General features: G+C 50.1%; 1 protein-coding gene across 1 annotated transcript in view; it reads right to left on the bottom strand.

Moving 5' to 3' along the window:
• TGME49_230830 (ATPase family associated with various cellular activities (AAA) domain-containing protein) overlaps positions 1–19,206 on the bottom strand; it is a gene marked incomplete at both ends in the record, with an annotated part of 42,128 nt that overhangs the window by 10,755 nt on the left and 12,167 nt on the right. Inside the window, 21 exons of the mRNA XM_018780274.1 lie at positions 543–830; positions 1,693–2,468; positions 3,740–3,945; positions 4,440–4,555; positions 5,334–5,795; positions 6,569–6,729; positions 7,241–7,389; positions 7,958–8,110; positions 8,984–9,060; positions 9,157–9,260; positions 10,127–10,345; positions 11,025–11,185; positions 11,752–11,985; positions 13,041–13,334; positions 14,127–14,536; positions 15,018–15,590; positions 15,964–16,164; positions 16,728–16,904; positions 17,911–18,060; positions 18,118–18,183; positions 18,826–19,112. Of these exons, the coding sequence (XP_018636868.1) occupies positions 543–830; positions 1,693–2,468; positions 3,740–3,945; positions 4,440–4,555; positions 5,334–5,795; positions 6,569–6,729; positions 7,241–7,389; positions 7,958–8,110; positions 8,984–9,060; positions 9,157–9,260; positions 10,127–10,345; positions 11,025–11,185; positions 11,752–11,985; positions 13,041–13,334; positions 14,127–14,536; positions 15,018–15,590; positions 15,964–16,164; positions 16,728–16,904; positions 17,911–18,060; positions 18,118–18,183; positions 18,826–19,112 (5,264 nt within the window). The remainder of the gene's footprint in view (positions 1–542; positions 831–1,692; positions 2,469–3,739; positions 3,946–4,439; positions 4,556–5,333; positions 5,796–6,568; positions 6,730–7,240; positions 7,390–7,957; positions 8,111–8,983; positions 9,061–9,156; positions 9,261–10,126; positions 10,346–11,024; positions 11,186–11,751; positions 11,986–13,040; positions 13,335–14,126; positions 14,537–15,017; positions 15,591–15,963; positions 16,165–16,727; positions 16,905–17,910; positions 18,061–18,117; positions 18,184–18,825; positions 19,113–19,206) is intronic.

Here is a 19,206-nt window from a genome sequence, read left to right on the forward strand (position 1 = left end):
CAGGAAAGTGGACAGCATACAAGTGGAAGCACAACGTGAAGGAGTGAACATATATCTATATCTATATATATCTATCTATCTATCTATCTATATATATATATATATATATACGTGTATATATTTGTATGAGAAAATACATCTACGAATAGTCTCGAGAAGTGCATTTGAATCTTGAATGCAGTGAACCAAAGAGACACGGAGAACGAGCTCCTTTGTAAGCGTGCACGGTTTCATGCCGACGTGTGACAATAAATAGGAGCTTCATGCTGATTCACATTTGTGTCTATATATACATATTACCGGTCAACATGTATACGGACATGAGCTTCATGCTCATGCTCACCTATATCTATATCTATATCTATATATCTATCTGTCTAATATATATATGTATATATATGCGTTTCATGTCGATGTGAGTTTATCTGATTCGGTGTATGTGATAAGTGCGTGGCGTTGTTTTGTAGCTGGACAGATACTTTTGCATTATCTCGGGGTAATGCTGTCAGTGTGCTTTCTCCTCGGGCGTTCCTCCGGCGCACCGTCAGAATGTCTTCTTCAATTTTATGCTTTCGCCGCGTGTCTTCTGCGATTGCGACGACAAGGGCGTCTCGCTGCTCCTCGAGCTCGGGATTCTCTTGCTTCACAGCTTCGATCAGCAACTGCTCCTCCAGGCCTGCAGGCGTTATGGCGAAGTTGATAACTGTCACCCGCGCATAGACTGCAGGCCCAAACGAAGGCGTTGCGTGCGGCGTCACAAACACAAGACGAAAGTGGGGGTTCCACGCGACCTTTGACCCCCCTGCAAGCGTGAGAGGCGCGGAGGAAACCTAGATAAAAGAACCAAGCAAACAAAGGAGACGGGGAAAAAAGAGTGAACAGAGAGAGACAGGAAGCCACACACGGTTTCCAACTTCCGTTTGAGGTATCTTTCTATATGCACCCGAATCCTGTTCTCGGCTGCCTCCCCCCCCCCCCCCCCGTGTGGCGTTCTCAGCAGGCACTCAGGACAGCAGTTCAAGGGGAGGGAGACCGTGTCGTTGTGTGACCCCAGTATGTACTCAGAGATGCTCTGAAAAGCGCAAAATCTGCATGTCGAGCTTTGCGGATGCTGACATGCGCATCGGAAAGACTTTCTTGATTGACAAACGACGGTTCCGCGAAACGAGGGGAGAGGAAGGAGTGCCTTCGCGAGCAGAAAAAAGGATTGAGAGCTTTGGCGCTCTGAAAGGGGAGTTCTGGGTGCGTTGTTTCCCTAGGCTTGCCACTTTGACCCCACCGCCACAGTTGCTTCTGTTTCCTTTGATTTCGACCTGTCTACATTCTCTCGAACCAAGCCCTTGCTCCACAATACTTTGCACGCATCACGAATCGAGCTGTCTGGGGGTTCCTGCGCTCTGTAGGCCGCCCTCGCCGTTCGCACCAGTGAGAGCAGAAATCCATATATTCCGCGTGGACACAACCGATGGGGACGGCCCAACGCACATCAGTCATTGTGCATCGTCCCTGGGGTACCGTACACACACCATGTGCGGTGGCTGCGAAAAGCCAGCCACCACCCGACCCTGGAGTCACATTTGAACCTGCGCGTAGCAGCCGAACAGAATCGGCCTCACTTCTTTCCCCGTTTTGAATTTGAAGAACTAAGGCAACCACCGTGGTCGGTTTATCCTTCGTTTCCTCTTGCCTTACAGGTTGGGCGAGGAAAGGGCCGACTGCAGGGTCGAGGAAGTCATCTGCAAGTTCGACGAGAATACGAGCTCCCATGTTGACGGCATTTGCGAGACCATCCAGGAAGGACGGCGAATCAGATCTCAACATGAGGTCGAATCCTTTGCTGTTTTCCTCGCCTTCTCCAAGGAAATGCGCTCCGGTTTCCCTTGCCCCTCTGGCGGTCGGCTGGGCCATCTGCTCTTTTCCTCCTCTGTCTGAAGAAGCTGGAGGCGAGAACGGTCTCGGATTCGTAGAGAATCGCTCGGCGTCTCTCGAGGAGCTCTCGGTGCCCGCAAGCGTTGCTCCTGCGTCCCCCTGTCTCCCCCTCTCTCGTCTCAAACCCAGCGCATGCCTTGCTCTACCCCACGGCCCAAATCCACCTGAAGAGGCAGAAGAAGAAAGAGAAGAAGAAGAAAGAGAAGAAGAAGGAGAAGAAGAAGGAGAAGAAGAAGGAGAGCACGACCAGAGAGAGTATGTGTTGCGAAGCCACTTTCTCGCCTGCCCCTGAGGGTCGACGAGGAGAGGCCACCGATGGCGGCGGGCAGAGCGCGTTGCAAGGACTGCATTTTCGAGACTCAGGCGATCCCCCGGTAGTCCTTGGAGAACGAATTCTCTCTCTTCCTCTGGACTCGAGAGAGCGTGGAGAAGAGAGAAAGGAGCAGACACTTTCAGCGCCTCGGCACACTTGCCTATCCACTGATCCAGCAAACTCTTGCGGCACGCACCCGTAAGCGGGCCGGCGTACGACAGCATCCCTGCGCGCAGGCGAAGAAAAGCACTGGAGGATAGAGAGCAGCAAGCGAACGGAGAGCGGACGAAAAGAACGGGGGACAGGAAAACAAAAGCTCGCGGAGGAAAGAGAAAAAGTCGGAGCGGAGGACGCGAAAACGTGAAGGAAAACAAGAAAGGGGAGAACAGAGACACTTTTGCAAAGAGCACGCGAGGGAACGAGGCTTGTCTTTTTCACAACTGATTCTCAAGAAAAACGGAGACAGTTCTTCGTTGAAGGCGACAGGCATCGAACGTCTTCCGCGACAGAACCAACTGAATACGAGAGCAAAGTCAATGCAAGACAGAGAGCGACCGCGGCTTCTGATGCAAGTGAGGGAGGGAATCTAGAATGCGCATGCACAGACACGCTGAGACGAGGAGAGATGGAAGAAGCAGACGAGATTCCAACAGAGAAAGCAGAGTAGAAGACAGTGAAGGACAGAGAGCAGCCGATAAAGAAGCGCTGAGATCGAAAGGCGCCGGTCGTTGTACGGAGAGAAGGAAGCGTGTAGCAACAATTCCAAGAGAGGCCAGGATCAGAGAGAGAAAAAATGAGGAGGAGAGACGAAAAACTCAGGAAGAGAAGAAGAGAAGTCTCTTTCCTTCTCGCACCTTGGAGAAAAAGGAGTCAATGAGTGACATACCCCCAACGATACCCCCTTCACTCCCCAATATAAATATATACACAAGTATATGCAACTACAGGCCGATTTCTCCGTTTTCGCCGCCCTCCGGGAATGCAAATGCAAAGGCTTTCATGCATCGGTCAGAAGTATTTCTCGTGCATATGCTCTCACAGAAGTGTATGGGGGCACTTATGCACCTCTACACTTACACAAATACTCAATGTGTCCGTAGACATGCATATGTATGTATATATATATATATATATGTACATGTGCATACATATATATCGGTGAATCTCTGTATATTTATCTTACATCATATACATATATGCATATACGTAGAACGCTATTTAGTTGAGGTCATATACCTCCATAGTTATGTTGGTCTACATGGGTTCTCTCACACGCGTACACGTACCTATAATTATTCGGGAAAGCTCATGATTGTACCAATATACATACTACTCTAAGATTATTCAGCTTCTCCCACATATATATATATATATATATCAAAAACTTCGTAGGTCCTCTTTTATATATATATATATATATATGTACGTCCATTTTCACACATTTATAAATATATGTATATAAATATATATATATATATGAGTATATTTGAGTTTCACCTGCGGAGAGAAGCATGTCTCCAGAGTGCGTTTCAGACCGTTGGTCGAGAAGGCGTGCTTCTTCAGCCCAGCGCGCGGCCTCTGTGGAGACAGCGCAAATGAGCCTTTCTGCTCTTGCGAGTCGGACTTGTGTGTCGGTGATTTGCGTCTGCAGTTTCTCTGCATGCGCTTTGGAGTCGAGGATTCGCTTCTCGAGCTGGTGAATTCTGCAGCATGTTGCCGGAGAAGCGGAGAGGAAAAAGTATTGCAATCCAGCGCTCTCAGCTGTCTCACGCAGTCCATTGCGGCGGTGGTGTGCGGCAATAACGATAGAATGACCTTTTCATCGGAGTGACAGTCGATGTCCCAAGTACATCCGGTTGCCTTTTTTGCATTCGTTCGCATAGTGGGAGAGCAAGAAGAGCGTTTTCTCTGTCAATCGTTACATTGATGGACCCTAATACTTTATTTTCATGAAGGCTAAGAGTCACCCGAGAACAAGAGAGTGGAAGGAAATAAGCATCTAACCACGGAGAAGGATGGAGGTCGCGTCTCGTTTGATCACGTTCAGAAGCACGGCACGAACCGGTCGCACAGTAGCGCTGATTGCTTTCAACAAGTTCGTATCGGAGTTCGCGTGAGAGTGTCTCTGTTTATGTGCTTTCAAACATGGACTCCTAGATGTCTTCTGTAGTCAGACATTTTTTCTCTCCTTCCTCACCCTTCTTGCGCTTCCCGCAAGACGGCCTGCTTCGCCGCAAGAGTCTCTTCAGCGGCTGCGAGCGCGGCCTCGGCGACAGCAAGCCGCTCTTTCTTGGGCTCCATCTCACGCGTGACCTAGGGAACGAAACGCATGCAAAGAAGAAAGAAAACACGGTGAGGTGCTCAAGACAGGAGAGAAAGCAAGGTTATTTTCTGGAGAAGAATATAGACAGATCGTGTTTGCCGAAGGTACGTGAAGAACGTCCTGAAAACTGGCGACTCTCGAGCGGTCGACGGTGTACCCGTCCAGTAAGGAAAGTTGAGAGCGGCCCGAGAGCGGAGAGAAACGAAACCTCGGAAAAGCAAACAAAAGTCACTCCACAGCTTTCTGAACGATCCGCTGTCGGGTGCGTCTCAATTTCTTCTGGGCGTTCAGCAACAACACGGCGAAGTGAACAACCCAGCGTCTCCGCTGGAGACCTCAGCCAGGCTGCCGGCAGAGGAGACTCTACGGTTTCCGGAAACAAGAGAAGTCTTTTCTTCCTTCATCGGCCTCTTTTCCAACATCAGACGTACTGGACGAAATCCCACCGAGCACTCATCCGAGAGAGTGTAAAGGCGCCTATACCTTTACCTATATAGAGATCTTCGTAGAGATAGGAGTACATGTACACATAGAGACGGACATCGAGTTTTATATATACACGTACAAACGCATACATGCATACACACGCATATCTATCCATATCTATCTATCCATATCTATCAATATATATATATATATATATGTTTATGTGTATGTCAAGAAGATGGTATGTGTCGATCGAGGAGCGTTTGCTGTTCGCTGCATGCTGGGTCGCTAGAATTCTTTCATCTTGACACCTCGACTTTGGTTTTTCCGTAGCTTTCTCACCACGGCGTATCGCTCGATTGCACACACCCACATGCAGAGCGAGGTGGCGGCCTTGGAAACCTGTTTCACTTCTTCTGGGGTGAAGTTTTCCAATTTGGTGAACTTCTGGAGCTGCGCGAGAAGCCGAGGCGGCACATGGTCGCGGTCATACTCGCGAAGTTGCTGCAGCAGCGTTGTGTCGTTCAAGAGTTTCTTCGCTTCCTCCCAAGTAGGCTTTCGACCCTTCAGCAGACAGACCGCCTGAAGCACTGTCTCAACCAACGCAGGCGGATTCGGGAACGACTTTAGCTCCTGAATGTCTTTCTTGTCAAGAGCGTCCAAGGCCTTCAGCGCAGCACCGAGCTCCGGCAGCACGCGACTTATCTCGGCTTCGCAGTCGCTTTTGATGCCCTGTGCCTCACGCCGCGCCGCAGCCGCCGCGAGCCTCTCTGCGGCGCATACGCGTTCCGCTTCGTCTGCTCGCTGAAGGCCGGAGACAGCACCCGAGACGGAGCGCAGAGGAGAGCTGCGGATCTGCGTCGCTTGGGGAGAGGGGAGACGGTGGCGGAACACGACAAAGGAAGAGAAGGATCACGAAAAAGAGACAGAAGGAAGACGAAAAGGAGACAAAAGGAACGGCGGGCACTGGGATCGCGCGCCTCACCGAGAGAGAGAGTTCGAAGCACTCCAGGTATTCCAAGAGCGAAGACAGACAAAGATAACAGGGTGTCGAGAAGAAGAGGGAGACCCTCTGTGAGATACGTGATCGGGACAAAGGTGAAGCGGCGAAGACAGATACCATGTGAGGACGGCTCTTGACGCCGACTTCGTTTTCCGACATCCAGATAATTGTCTCCATACGCAAGCGACTGCGTGAGCTCTCGTCTCCCGAGAAAGGGAGACAGGCGGACAGACGCAAGAAGAAAGTGCGAAGAGACTGGGGTACTTTGACCAGGATCTGAGATTTGCTGATTTCTCGTGGAGAGCGACCGAGAGAAGCGAGAGAGGAGATGTGGAGAACGACAACACAAATCGCCTTCGTTTCGGAATTCAGAGACGGGTGTGGTGTGCTGCCATTTCTGTGGTTTCGAAGAACATCACGGAGCGGTTCCGTCTGTGTCTCGTCTTGAGCGCACTAGTCCTTGGCTTCTTCTCGTTCGCTCGGAGACTCCGAGTCTCGCCCGAGGCGTGAGAAAGAGGATTTGTTTTAGGAAGCGGGTGGATGTCATCCACGTTCGGCGAGCTACAAGTCTCACCTGGCGGTCGCGCTCAAGGGAAGCCATCAACTGCTGAGTATCACGAGTCGATTTCTCCAGGACAGGTTGAGACTTGAGCAGATCCACCCTCAGCTGCTCAACCAGCTTCGTCGTCGCTTCCAGGCGGGAGATGCCTCTGCGGTAGTGGCGCGTTCTCTCCTCTGGAGAACGGACAAGGCACAGGGCGATCGACGGAGGAGACTCAAGAGAGAGAACTGGCGGCGCGGATGCAGAAGCAAGTGGAGAGAGCGGAGCAGAAGGTGCGACGGGAGGGGGAGGCGACGGCGCAGAGAGGGGAAGCGTTTACAGTTGACAGGGCCGTCAGGTGAGAAGGCGAAGAATGCGATAAGGTGCAACAGGTGGATGTGGAAGAACGAGGCGTCGAAAGAAAGAAACGCCGCAACGAAACCTCGATGACCGTATACGTCTCATATCTGCATAGACACTGGATTGCAGTTCATAGATCACAGGAGATTTAGAGTTAGACCTCAACTCCACTGCGTTAGTGTACGCCTCTCTGTGGGTCTTTCTTATGAGTCACGAAAAAATTCTGTGACAGGCTCTCGACAACCACCCTTCTCGAACTTGGCTTCAGACGAACAGCAGAGAAGGCAAACCAGACAGGAGAGCAAAAGAAACAGCTGTCCTTTTCTTCTTCTGGAGCGCCCTTACGAATGGCGGCCCTCTCAGTATCCAGAAGGTGAAGATAGCATTGCAGAAAGTCCACGAAGCTGCTTCCTGTCGTGTACACCCGACGTCCTGTCTCCTCGTAAAACGCCGCCTGTGCCGCCACCGCGTAGGCGTGGAAATCGGCAGAGACTCTGAAATCATCAGGAAACTCAGCGAAGGAAGCATCTACGAAACAGACGTCTTCGAGGGAGTGAACGACCAGATGTCCAGGTGCGATGAACAGCCCGCAGCTTAGCCGAAGAGCGACAAGAGAAATCGTAGCCTTGTCGCCTGCTGCGTGCAGCAGCTGCTGAAACATCACAGATGGAATTCGGTGGTGCAGACACTGCTGTTCTGAAACACGTATGCATTAACGAAGCATAGACAAACATGTATATCTATATATATATATATGCATTTCTTACATGTACATATATATATATATATGTATATGTATACGTTCACATACACAAGTATTCACACAAATACAACTATAAATGTCTGCATATGCATATATGTATGTGTATGCCTACTATTCTGGCTACCTGAATGGCTGCAGTGGAGAAGTAGACAACGCGACACATATACTTATATATATATATATATATATACATATATATATACGAATACATCTGTGTACCTCTGCAGTACATACACATCCATATATATATATATATATATTTGCACTGCGTTAATGTGTGCTGTGTAAAAGACGATTACGCGCTAAGTGTGGAGATATTGTCGGGGGCAATGAGGTCCGGCTGCGCGCTACAGAAATGTCTGGCGACGCAGAGCAAAGCCTCCCTTGGCCATGCATCGAAGTAGTCGATAGTGGTGCAGCTTCGGAGTCCAGGGAACTGACGGCAGCGGGACCTGGGCAATCGTTGGGTCACGGGAGAAATTGAAAGCCGCATCAAACAAGAAGTTTAAACCAAGTCGAAGACATCCCGTTGACAGATGAGACTGTGTCTGACAGTGCCGATCTGCATGCGCGTTTTAGATACACGAAACCTCAACAAATAAAGAAATCGATGTCGGTAGCATGTGACTGTGCTTATCAGCATATATATATATATATATATATATATATATATATATATATGCATGTATGTGTTGTTTTATATGTGCATATGTACACGCCCGCAAAAGCCGAAATGCCTACACGGTTTCTTGATTGTAGGGACCTATATGCTTGTGTGTATATGTGTGCACCTGTGAGTCTTTATATATGTAGATGCATACATGTCTTTGTCCGCTTTTCTTCATTCTTTGAGGCATTTGGGAAGGTGACTTCCCGCGCACATTCACAGTTTTCCTCTCCACGAGCAACCTGGAATTTTCCAGGTTGTTCTACATGTTTCGGTGTGTGTGTAGAGAGCGCGAATGGGAGTGCATGAATGTGGGCTTCTTTGCTCGACAGTCCGTTTGGGTCGTCGCTTTTCCTCGTTTTAACTCTGCCTGCAGTGCGTCGATCAACTACGCCTCCGCTGCTTTGACTCCCAGAGAACACACCCAAGGAGACGCTGAGTGCATATCCTTCTCCGTGAATCGCGAGGTATCGGTCTGTTTGTGCAGCGAAGCAGACGGCGAACTGGCTCCAGGTCAAGCTCCCGAATTCAGATCACCTGCTGTGTCGTTTATCATCTGTGCATGAGTTTCGCTGCACAAGTGGAGTTCTGTCCGCGCTGCAACCTCCCTCTTGCTTTCGTCGCAGGCGAAAACAGACCTCCTCTCGCCTCCACTCACCTGAGGGAAGGGCCGACAGGCGAAATGGCGAGGACGACGTGGAAACGCTCACGCACAAGTTGAGCGAAGCGCGACCGCTCGGCCTTGGAGCCGCCAGGTGTGCATCCATCCGGGAGTCTGGAGGCCACAGCGAAGCTTTCTGAACCGGGGCAGCTGAGGCCGAGGGTGTCAGCGGGCGCCCAGGCGGCCTCTGCCGTGGCGGGAGCGGGTCCGAGGCGGCGCAGCGCATGCAGAAGTTGTTCTTCTTCCGTTGAGTCGAACAAGTCCGGAACTTCGCCTGAACGATAGACGGAGAGAGAGGCGAATGGCCGAGGTGAGGAGAGAGCAACGAGGAAGAGAGGAGACGACGACGTACGAAGTTCGCTTGAAAACACAGTCTGTCGGTGAGACAGGAAGCACGCCTCGCGAGGATGAGTGAAAGAGACGAGAGGATAGAAGAACAAAGACGACAAACGGGCACGCTGGCGAACTCGGGCGGGAGCTCTGAGAGCGAGAAACAGAACGGGCCTGAACTCCTCCAATCCCGCATGCATGAAACTAAATGCGTTCGTATTTCTCAACCTCGACTACGCTCTGCTAACAGAATGGAGCTTCGAACTGAACATCGAGAACCTGCATCTGAGCAACTCCTTCTGTGAGTCATGTGATGAAAACAGATAAGTAAAATGACGAAAAGTAAAAAGAACTCAGACAGCGAGAGAACACACAGAGCCGACCTTGAGACTTTCGACATCTTGAGGTTGCGACGAATCGACTGTGCGGTGTCAATCGATGTGTGTATGAAGTCGTGAGAAACACGATATCTCCCTCTTGAGCTTTTTTTTCTCTCCAACTCGAACGGCGAGAGAGAGAACAAGGCACCAACGGTAGGCAAAACGAAGCCTTGCTTCTCTTTCGTTTTCTCCCAAGTCTCTCCTTCGTTTCTTCGACCGTTCGGCTCCGCTCGACCTTGCGTTCCCCTCCATTCGTTCACCATTCCTTTTATTTCGTTCTTCTCCAAACAGAGGCACCCTCGAATGCGGCTTCGTTCGCGCAACACTTTCCATATTCGTTTTCACTCTCCCTCTCTTTTCTCTCGCGCTCCTCATTTCTTCTTCTTCGTCACTCTCCCTCTGCGTCCTTCTCCTCGTCACTCTTGCCTACCTGCGACCATGAGACTGACGAGGTCTTCGAGAAACTGTTCGTCGCGAATCTGCGAGTCTGCGAGCAAGAAGACGATCGGCTTTCCGTCGGCTGCGAGGCTTCGGAGAACGCGCTTCAGGTCTTCTCGGAAGTCTGCGGGACTGTACCGACTGCTCGCGCGTATCGAGTAGAGTGGCGTCTCGGCGATGTGGGCGGCGAGATGCGCTAAGCTCTGTCGGCCTAGAGAGAGACAGTGGAAGCCGAGAAGCGCGAGATGCTAGAACGCAACTGACGGCGCGACGCTGGGTCGGACAGGCCCCGAAGAGAAGCAGCGACGTAGACACTCTTAGCGCATGCAAGGAACATGGCGGTGGCGGACAAACGCAGAGGAGGAAGGCAGCAGAGAAGAGAGGAACACGAAGGAACAGAGAGAGAAAAGGAGAAGCAAGAGAGAACTCCAGGACGAAAATGAAGGATGTGAAAGGGGAAAGGGAGCGTACCGGAGAGGAAAGGGAGAGAAACAAGTAAGCGAGCAAAAAAGGGGAACGAGAGACACGAAAGAGAGGAAAAACGGACATGAGACGCAAGAAGGAAAACGATGCAGAGGACGGCAGAGAGCATGAGGATTTGACTCAAGAATCGCGAGACCCCTGGGCGTCCTTGCTCTTTCTCACACTCGCATGTAGACTGCAAGAAGGTCGACTGTTTCCCCGTTTAACAGCGGCCAGAAGCATTCGAGAAATTGCCTTCCCTTTTGCCGCTGTTTGTTCGTCGAAGGAGTGCTCCTGACCCCCGTCAAGAAGAGAGAGAATACCCTCCTCAGACTCTCTCCCGAGTGCCAGTGTGCAACTGGCGTCTTGGGAAGGTATCCACCGTCTCTTGTGAGAAAAGCAAACAGGCGCTCGTTTCCAGGACGCACCGCAGCCGTCGACGCCGAGCAGAAGCGCGTTGCCGCAAGGTAGAGAGAGAATTCGACAGAGCCTTAGAAGGTGCTTTCTGGCGTCGGCAAAGAAGACGAAATGCGACAGAGGCTTCGCATGGGGCGACAGAGGCGTTGTGAGCTGATACTCCGCCAGAGCTCTGAAAAAACGTTTCAACGAAGAAGCAGGGAGAAACCAAGAAAAAAAAAGCAGTTGCTTGCGTGTTCATGAATGCTGTTGAACGGGAGAACTTTCGATCCAAGGCCCACACGAAGACACCCGTTGAACCATGCGACCCTGTCAAAGGCCGTGTGAAGAAAGCGGTGGGGGTGCCATTTTTTTACATTCGGTGACGGGAAACGGAGTTCTTTAAAAACTCCTACGAGTTCTACGTCAGAGTCAGCAGCAAAGAAACCGGGATGAGTTGACAGTGTGTGTACCAGAAAAGAAGAGCTTTGCGGATCATCCCTCGCGAAGCTACAGTTCAGCCTCAAGAGCCGCTGTGGAGATGCCGCTGCACCTGAGGCCTCACGCTCCTTTGTCCCACCGCATCGACTGAAAATCCTACGTTTCTGACACTCAGGCTGCTGAACAACAACAAGCGACGCACGTCGCTTTGACCAGCGAGGCATCAGAGCGCAAAGGCAAACCAGCGACGGAAAGGCACACCCTCCAACAAACGAACGAGGACGCCTGACTCGGTTCTCGGTGACCCCCGCGACGTACCGCATGCAGGCTTCCTCGATTTCCGATCCTTCGCCATCCACGGGCCTGTAGGGCGCCTGCAGCTTCCCGACGCTCGACAACGCCGTGAAAACAGAACTGGAGTCTAAGGGATCTGTGGGAGAAAGACTCAAGTGTCGACCGATTTGCCTCGACAGAAAGTCCTGGAGACGAAGGCGATCTGAAGCCCCGATCAAGCAGTCTTCGAATCGACGGCACACTTCGTGGTGCCACAACCTGAAAACAAAGTTTCCAATCCCATCACCTCTTTACTTTGATATCTAGACAGACAGATATGCATACATACATACATAAATATATATATATATATATAACATACGTCACACCTTGCCTTCGGTGGCATCTCGACTTCAAAATATCTCTAATTCCATATATATATGTATATATATATATATATGTATCATCTACAGAGACCCTTTGCCGGCGATGACATCGAGAATTCAAGACATTTTTAATAACCTGTGTATCTATATATATATATATATATATGTATATATATATATATATGTAGGCCGTTTGCACACTCTCGTCGCCGTGGATTCGAGACATGATCAGAGTCGATGCAGACGGATTTCCGAAAAAGCCGTTTTTCTCGAGAAACGAGACGCAGGACGGGGCGTTTGTGTTTGAGGAGTTCCTCAGTTCTCCTGAATCGCGCGGTTCTCGTTTCGACGGCTGTGGCTTCCCAGGGTGTCGGCAAACGTTGATTCTGAACTGGTTTGCATCTCATTATTCCAAGCATTTTCGTCCGCATTTTCGTCCGCAAATCAAGGTCACCGGAGACCGACGCAGGCGCATGTTGGACGCAGGGACACCACGAGGAAACGGTCTCACTAAAAGGCAGAGGAACTGATTTACACGCTGGGTATCTAGAGAGCTGTGTCGAGCAACAACGATTCTCAAGTAGTCTCTCTATCAATTCACAGATATCTACAAATATACGCTCATGCAAATATACACCTATGTACATATGCATAGATGTATATACATAGATGTATATATGCATGCATCTGCACAAATGTTTCTGTACCTGTGCATGTGTAGTAGATACCTCTACATGTACGCCTATATCTCGACATTTCTCTCTATCTCTCTGTATCTCCATCTTTATTCATTTTGAGACAGCGACGTGTATCTCTCAACTCTCCTGTGCGGAGATACACATAAGACTGTACACGTCGACGTATGTACCTGGATATTTCCACATACAATTCCATCCTTCGCTTTCCAGTGGTACAATCTGCATGCGGCATCGCTCTGTTCTCGCTCACTTGATCAGCGTCGCCGCATCGGTGACGGTTTCTTTTGTGGCCTGCATGCAGCCTTGAAGCACATGAGCGAGGTCGCGTAGGTCCCAGGTGTAGTGGGGGCTGTGTGGGGTTGGGAGAAGCAGGGAAGGAATTTTCAGAAACGAGTGCAGAGTGAGATTTACAAGCTTCTCCTGCAAGTCGCCGAAAGTCGGAAGCGCCTGCGTCATCCACTCCCGAAGCAGGGAACCAAAGACGACGTCCAGGGACTCGAAATTCCACCGGCAGTGCCACAGCGTTGCCATCTGCCGAAGCAGCCTGCAGAATCAGTGAAGGTAACCGAACCTCATCAGCTGTATGGACACCCCAGAGAGTACCCTCACCGGCTCGACAACGTGACGGACTCTTTCGTCGAGTGGATATTTCTGTCGTTGTCCGCAGCTCTCCGTAAAAAGGGTGTGTGTGTCACTTAAAATACAAAGAAGCTTGTTTCGATAAGCACGCCGATTCACATACAAAATACACAAATACACATATATATATATATATATATATTTATATATATATATTTGAAAGCATATTTATATATATATATATATATATATATATATGCATATAAAGGCCAAACGACACGGGCTGTCAACTTGATATGGTTGTTCGTGCGCGAATTCAAGGGATTTTCCCCCGTCGCTCTTCGTCTTCTTTGTGACGCGACGCATGCATCGTTTTTGATATCGTTGCGTGGACAACCTCTTTCTTTGATGTTACACTCAAGGTTGACGTATCTCTTCATCCAGACACCAACTTATGTTGTCAGATATATATATATATATATATATATATATATATATATATTTCCATGTCGTCATATGTAGATATATGTGTATATACATATATATGTATATATATGGGTAGATACCCAAATGTGTGTATTTGCATATATACATCTATAGATGTGGATGCACCCCTATGTCTATACAGGCGTTCGCGTACATACATCCATACATTCATCTACGCATGCATATGTATCCGTTCATATATATATATATATATATGAATGTATATGTGCGGATGTATATAATATGCCGTGCTTCTGTGTGTTTGGCTTGCCTTCTCGAGACGTTCGGTCTTCCGCCGTGAGGAGGCGCTGCGACCAAGAGGAAGTTTGTGTCGCGCACAGATTTGAAGGCGAGGGGCTCCGGATCGTAGAATCTGCCGGTGTCGAGAAGGTATCTCAGAAACTCGAGAGGCCTCTGCTCTCCAGAGAAATCGGGGGACGGCATGTTGACGTCGTCGAGGAGAAGAAGGACTTGCGTCCGGTCCGCCGGAGGACCGAGCGACGCGCGACCATTCCTCACCAGGCTTCTCTGCAGCAGCGCCTGCAAAGCGCTCGACCTCGTTTTCCCTGTCAGCCGCAGCGTGGTGCTTCCTACCTCGTGAGGCAACTCGCGAAGATACGCGGAAACGCTTGCCGTCTTCCCCGCCCCGGTTTCCCCACACATAAAGCAGCTCTTGTTCACCTAAAGAAAGAAAACGCCGCCGAAAAGACGATGCAAAACACCAGAGACACGATGGAACAAGCGGGCACTTATATATATATATATATATATATGCATTATAGTATATATATATATATATGTATATATGCTTAAATATGCACACATATAAGTTCATACATGCATAAACATATATTCGCATATATATATATATATATATATATATATATATATATATATATACATACATATATATATGCGTGCGTGAAATGAAACATGGAGTCGTGATATATAAGAGAGTGTGTGTTTAGGCGAAAAAGAGTTTTGAGGACAGAGAGAGGCGGAGAGGGGGAAGATGAACGAGGCGGCTTTAGAGGAGGAGACTTGGGAGGACGGAAAGGAAAGAAACGTGGAGGCGGAGAGAAGCGAATGCGCGGCCAGATGTTTTAAGTCAAGAACGGGGGAGAGAGAGAAAGGGAGGAGAATGTTGGATGAGTTGTCTCACAGAAAACAATTGGTCGAGGAAGATCTTCTCCGCGACTGTTTGTTCTGTGGGAATGAAAATTTCGTAGAGGCTCTGGCCGCAGATCTCCCATTTGAAACCTTCCCTGGTTGGGCGCCCCCTTCGTCGCGCCTCCTCGTCGCGCTGCTCCGAAGTTTCTTCTCCCGCGTCGTCTCCTTCTTCTCCTTCTCTTGCGGCTTCGCTCCTGTTGTCTTTTCCTGAAATCGATCGAGGAGTGGGTGGGAGGCGGGGCGTGAGGAGAGAGCTCAGGGGCGCGAAGCTGAGGCTCTCGGGGTGTACGTACACCGCAAATAGGTCGACGTTCTCGCCGAGTTCTCCGACTTCTGCGCACTTGGCTCGCAGCCGCGGGAGGAGAAAGCGGGAGAGTTTTGCGCGGCCTTCCTCCGCCAAGTGTCCGCCCAGACCCCAAACGACTGCGGACGTCCAGAACATCGCCGCGAGAAGCGCTTCTCTCTGTTCGTCTTCGCCGGAGAAAACGCGTTCGTCGAGCAGGCAAGCTGACGTCAAGTTGCACACCGTCGAGACGAGCGTGGCGTCCAGAGAGGGCACTGCCTCCTGAGGCAACGAGGATTCGGTGGGAGAGAGAGGAGAGAGAGAAGGAGATTGCCTACGTGGAGGAACGCAGAACGTCTCGCGAACGCAGCGACCGCCGCGAGAGAGGGGAGCAGCCGGGGGAACCGAAACGCAAGAGAGGAAGGAGACAAGGGGGAGAAGAGAGGAAAGGACAGATGCATAGACGATAGAGGAGAGAGAGAAGAGAGAAGAGCGAGAGAAGAGCCTGGGGAGAGAATAGACGGAGAGACGAGAAGAAAGCGGAGCAGCAGGAGAGCGAGAACTAACGAAGTGAAGGAGAAACTAAACGAGACTTAAAGAAACATGCAGCACCCAGCTCTGAGCCGTTCGTTAGTGGTCTTTCTCCTTCACTCACCGTGCACTCCTTTTCGATGAAAGGGAGAGCCTCTCTGCAAATTTCGAGAGTCCAGCGACGCAAGTTGCTCGCCTGTGGGAACTTCCTCTCAAGATGTTGCGCCCACGAATGGACGACAGCCTCGACTTCTCTCCTCTCTTTGTTTTCGAAGAAAACGATGCCGCAGCGACTGATCGTCGCGGGAGAGGCGCTGGCTGCACTCTGTAACAAAAAGCAAAGTTCCGAAGCGCAACAACCACGCTACGCGACAGCGGAACTCTGAACCCACTTACACCTTTATTTCAGCTGCGACACCAATTAGGAGGATCCACACATACACACATGCATATATACAAAGATTCCTCTGCAGATGTAAAGATATATATATATATACAGTGAGAGAGAGACGTAAAAACATATGTGCATGCACATACATACACTTGCGTACAGATATATTCATACATATGAATACGTATATGCATCCCTGTAGACAGTTCTTCTAGATATTTTCTCTGTTTTCCGCCAGTCAATTCTTCGTTCAATCCTCCTACCTCCGTGGGTCCTTTCTTCTTTCTAATGCTCTCTCTTTCTTCTCCGCTTGCTCTCTGTCTTTTCTCTCCTTCTTCTTCCCTTCTTCACTTTTCCTTCTGTCCGGTGCGCTCTCCTTGTTTTCTCTCCTTCTTCTCTTTTTCTCCTCTCCCTGTTTTCCGTCTCTTCTATGCTTCTTCTCTCCTTCATCTCTCCTCTCTCTCTTCCCCTTCCGACCACAGTCTTCTCCGACTTACATCGGTTTCGAACATGAAAGTGAGGGCGGGGGAGATCTTTGTCCTCTCTCCACTGGCGAGACAAAGGACTTGGTTGTCGTCGAGCGCGGAGTTCAGATTTTCTGCCCACGAGGCATCGACTGGGCCGTCGAAGACAAGCCACTTGCGCCCAGGCTCTTGCGCCGCTCTCCGGACTTCCTGGAAAAGTCGAGGAACGCGGCCAAACAAAAACCTTGGGAACAGTGAAGACGAAAAACGCAGGGTGCAGACCGAGTGAGAAGGCGAAGGAGTGTCTGAACAACGGAAAGGGGGTGACACAAACAGAAACGAAAACGAGGTGAAACAACGAGGAGGAGACCAAGCAAGAAAGGCTGGAAAGGACGAGAAAGGGAAGTGAAAAAAGTCGAGAGAACCTGGCAAAAAGCGAAGGTCACGACCAACAGCAGAGGAAGAACGGCGCAAGCACAAACGCGTCTAGCTGTGTCCTGGGATCAGACAGAACACAGTTTTTCGAGGACATTTAGACCTGCGACGGAGATAAAAGAATCTTCAGAGGTTGCCCGCCTGTGGCTCGGCACCTATGGAAGTGGAAAGGACAGTGAACGGCAAAGAGCTACAGAAAGCAACAGACGAGACAGAAGAAGAAGTCGAAAGAGAAGAACAGTGAGAAGAGACAAGAAAGCGAGGAGGAGAAGGAGGGAGAAAACGAAAACACGGAGGCGAAAGAATGAGAGAAAGGAGGAGGCACAGGGAACTCGCCGCCTCTTCTGCATGCGCGGGTTCCCTTCCTTGGCTCAGAAGACCTGAAGAGTCAGGGGGCGGAGGTCGAACCAGAACCGGCACCGAGAGGAGAAAGATGCGAGAGCCAGCAGCGAAGCAACGAAGGAGAAGGGTACCAGAACCAAACGAATGCCGCGAACGAAACAGAGGTCGGACTCGAGTTAAATCTTCACAAGGCAAAGGAGAGAGCAAGTGAGACGGCGGTCGACAGAGAAAGGGTGGCAGAAAAAAAAAGACGGAGTGACACAGAGTAGCAGAGACCCAGAGAGAAATCGAGGAACAGAGACAGTCAGAGCGAACCAAAGGGTTGTCAGCACCGGAAACAAGGGAACCGCGCGACAGAGAGAAAGGAGGAGACTCCAGGAGAGACGGGAGAGAGTCCTTCGTTTCGAAAAAGAGGTATTTTGAAATACTCGGCGCTCACGAGTCCGATCAGTCCGTCTGCCCATTCGTTCGTCGCCTCGTTTGCTTCTCCGAAGAGAGCAGCGAGATCCAGAGCCTTTGGACTGATTCTGACAATGCGCGTGGGTGCACAGCCCTTGCCAGTGGAGAGCCTCTGTCTCTCGCTCTCTTGCTCGCTTTCGCCTTCTGTCTCCTCCGAGGGATCGAGAGACGACGAAGTCTGCCAAGCCGCCTCCGTCGTCGCCGCCGCCAACACAGAAATACATGAAGTCTTCCCTGTCCCAGGAGCCCCCACCTGCAGGCGTTAAACAACGAGGGCAAACGGAAGCGTCTCTCGAGTGTCTCTACTCAAAGCCTCCCACCAAGCGCCGCTGTCGACTCTCCAAGCTCAGGAGCGAAACCTCCAGGTGTCTGTACGCCCGAGCCAGAGCCTTCGAGAGCCGGTACTGGAACCCCACGGATGGCGACCCTACAACAATCTCGAAAGTTACGAGTCGCCAGACTTGGAGTTCTTTCTTCTTGGTTAGACCAAAATCGTATTAACAAACATAAAATTGATAGGGAGGCGTGACACGGAGATGTATATACACACACATGTATGCATGCACAACTGTATTATATATATACATATATCTATATCTATATCTATATATATATATATGCATACATACATAGATATATATGTATATACGCATATATGTATATACATATATCTATATATGTGTGAAGAATAGGGTATTGGTTAGAAAACAGATATCAACGAAAAGCGTTGTACGCGTATACTCAGTAAGAAATCTAGATGGAAGGCGAATTCTTCGATATTTCTGAGTATTTGTCCACTTCGGAGAACTCCGAATTCGTTTTCTTGCGTGAGAGGCCGAAACGAATCGTGGCAACTTGCGGAAAAGTGCAGAATTCGGGTGTGTGGACAGCTGACCAGCATGACGCCAGTTCGCGCGTTTTGCGTCTCGTGCAGTTGCATGGCTTTCGCCACCATTTTCTCTGTGACAAGCATGTCTCTTTTTCGCATTTCCGCTTCAATCGCCTTCTTCAGTTGGAGAGACTGCGCAGATGCGACTGAACTGTCTGGAAACGCGTCTGCGAGAAGACCTAAAAACGGTGTTTCATCTGCCTCCACGAGTCTGGGGAGAGTCGCTGCTTTCAAAGCCGTGAGCAGAAGAAACTCCTCGTCTGATGAATTCCAGCTCTTCTCCTTCAGAGACGCTGCAGAGAAACACACACGCTAAGCCAGTGCGCCTCACAACATTTGCGGATTACGGGGGACGAACGATCTCCGCCCCGACCAGGAAGTCCTCAA

This window comes from Toxoplasma gondii, chromosome VIII (genome assembly GCF_000006565.2).
Source record: "Toxoplasma gondii ME49 chromosome VIII, whole genome shotgun sequence".
NCBI lineage: Eukaryota > Apicomplexa > Conoidasida > Eucoccidiorida > Sarcocystidae > Toxoplasma > Toxoplasma gondii.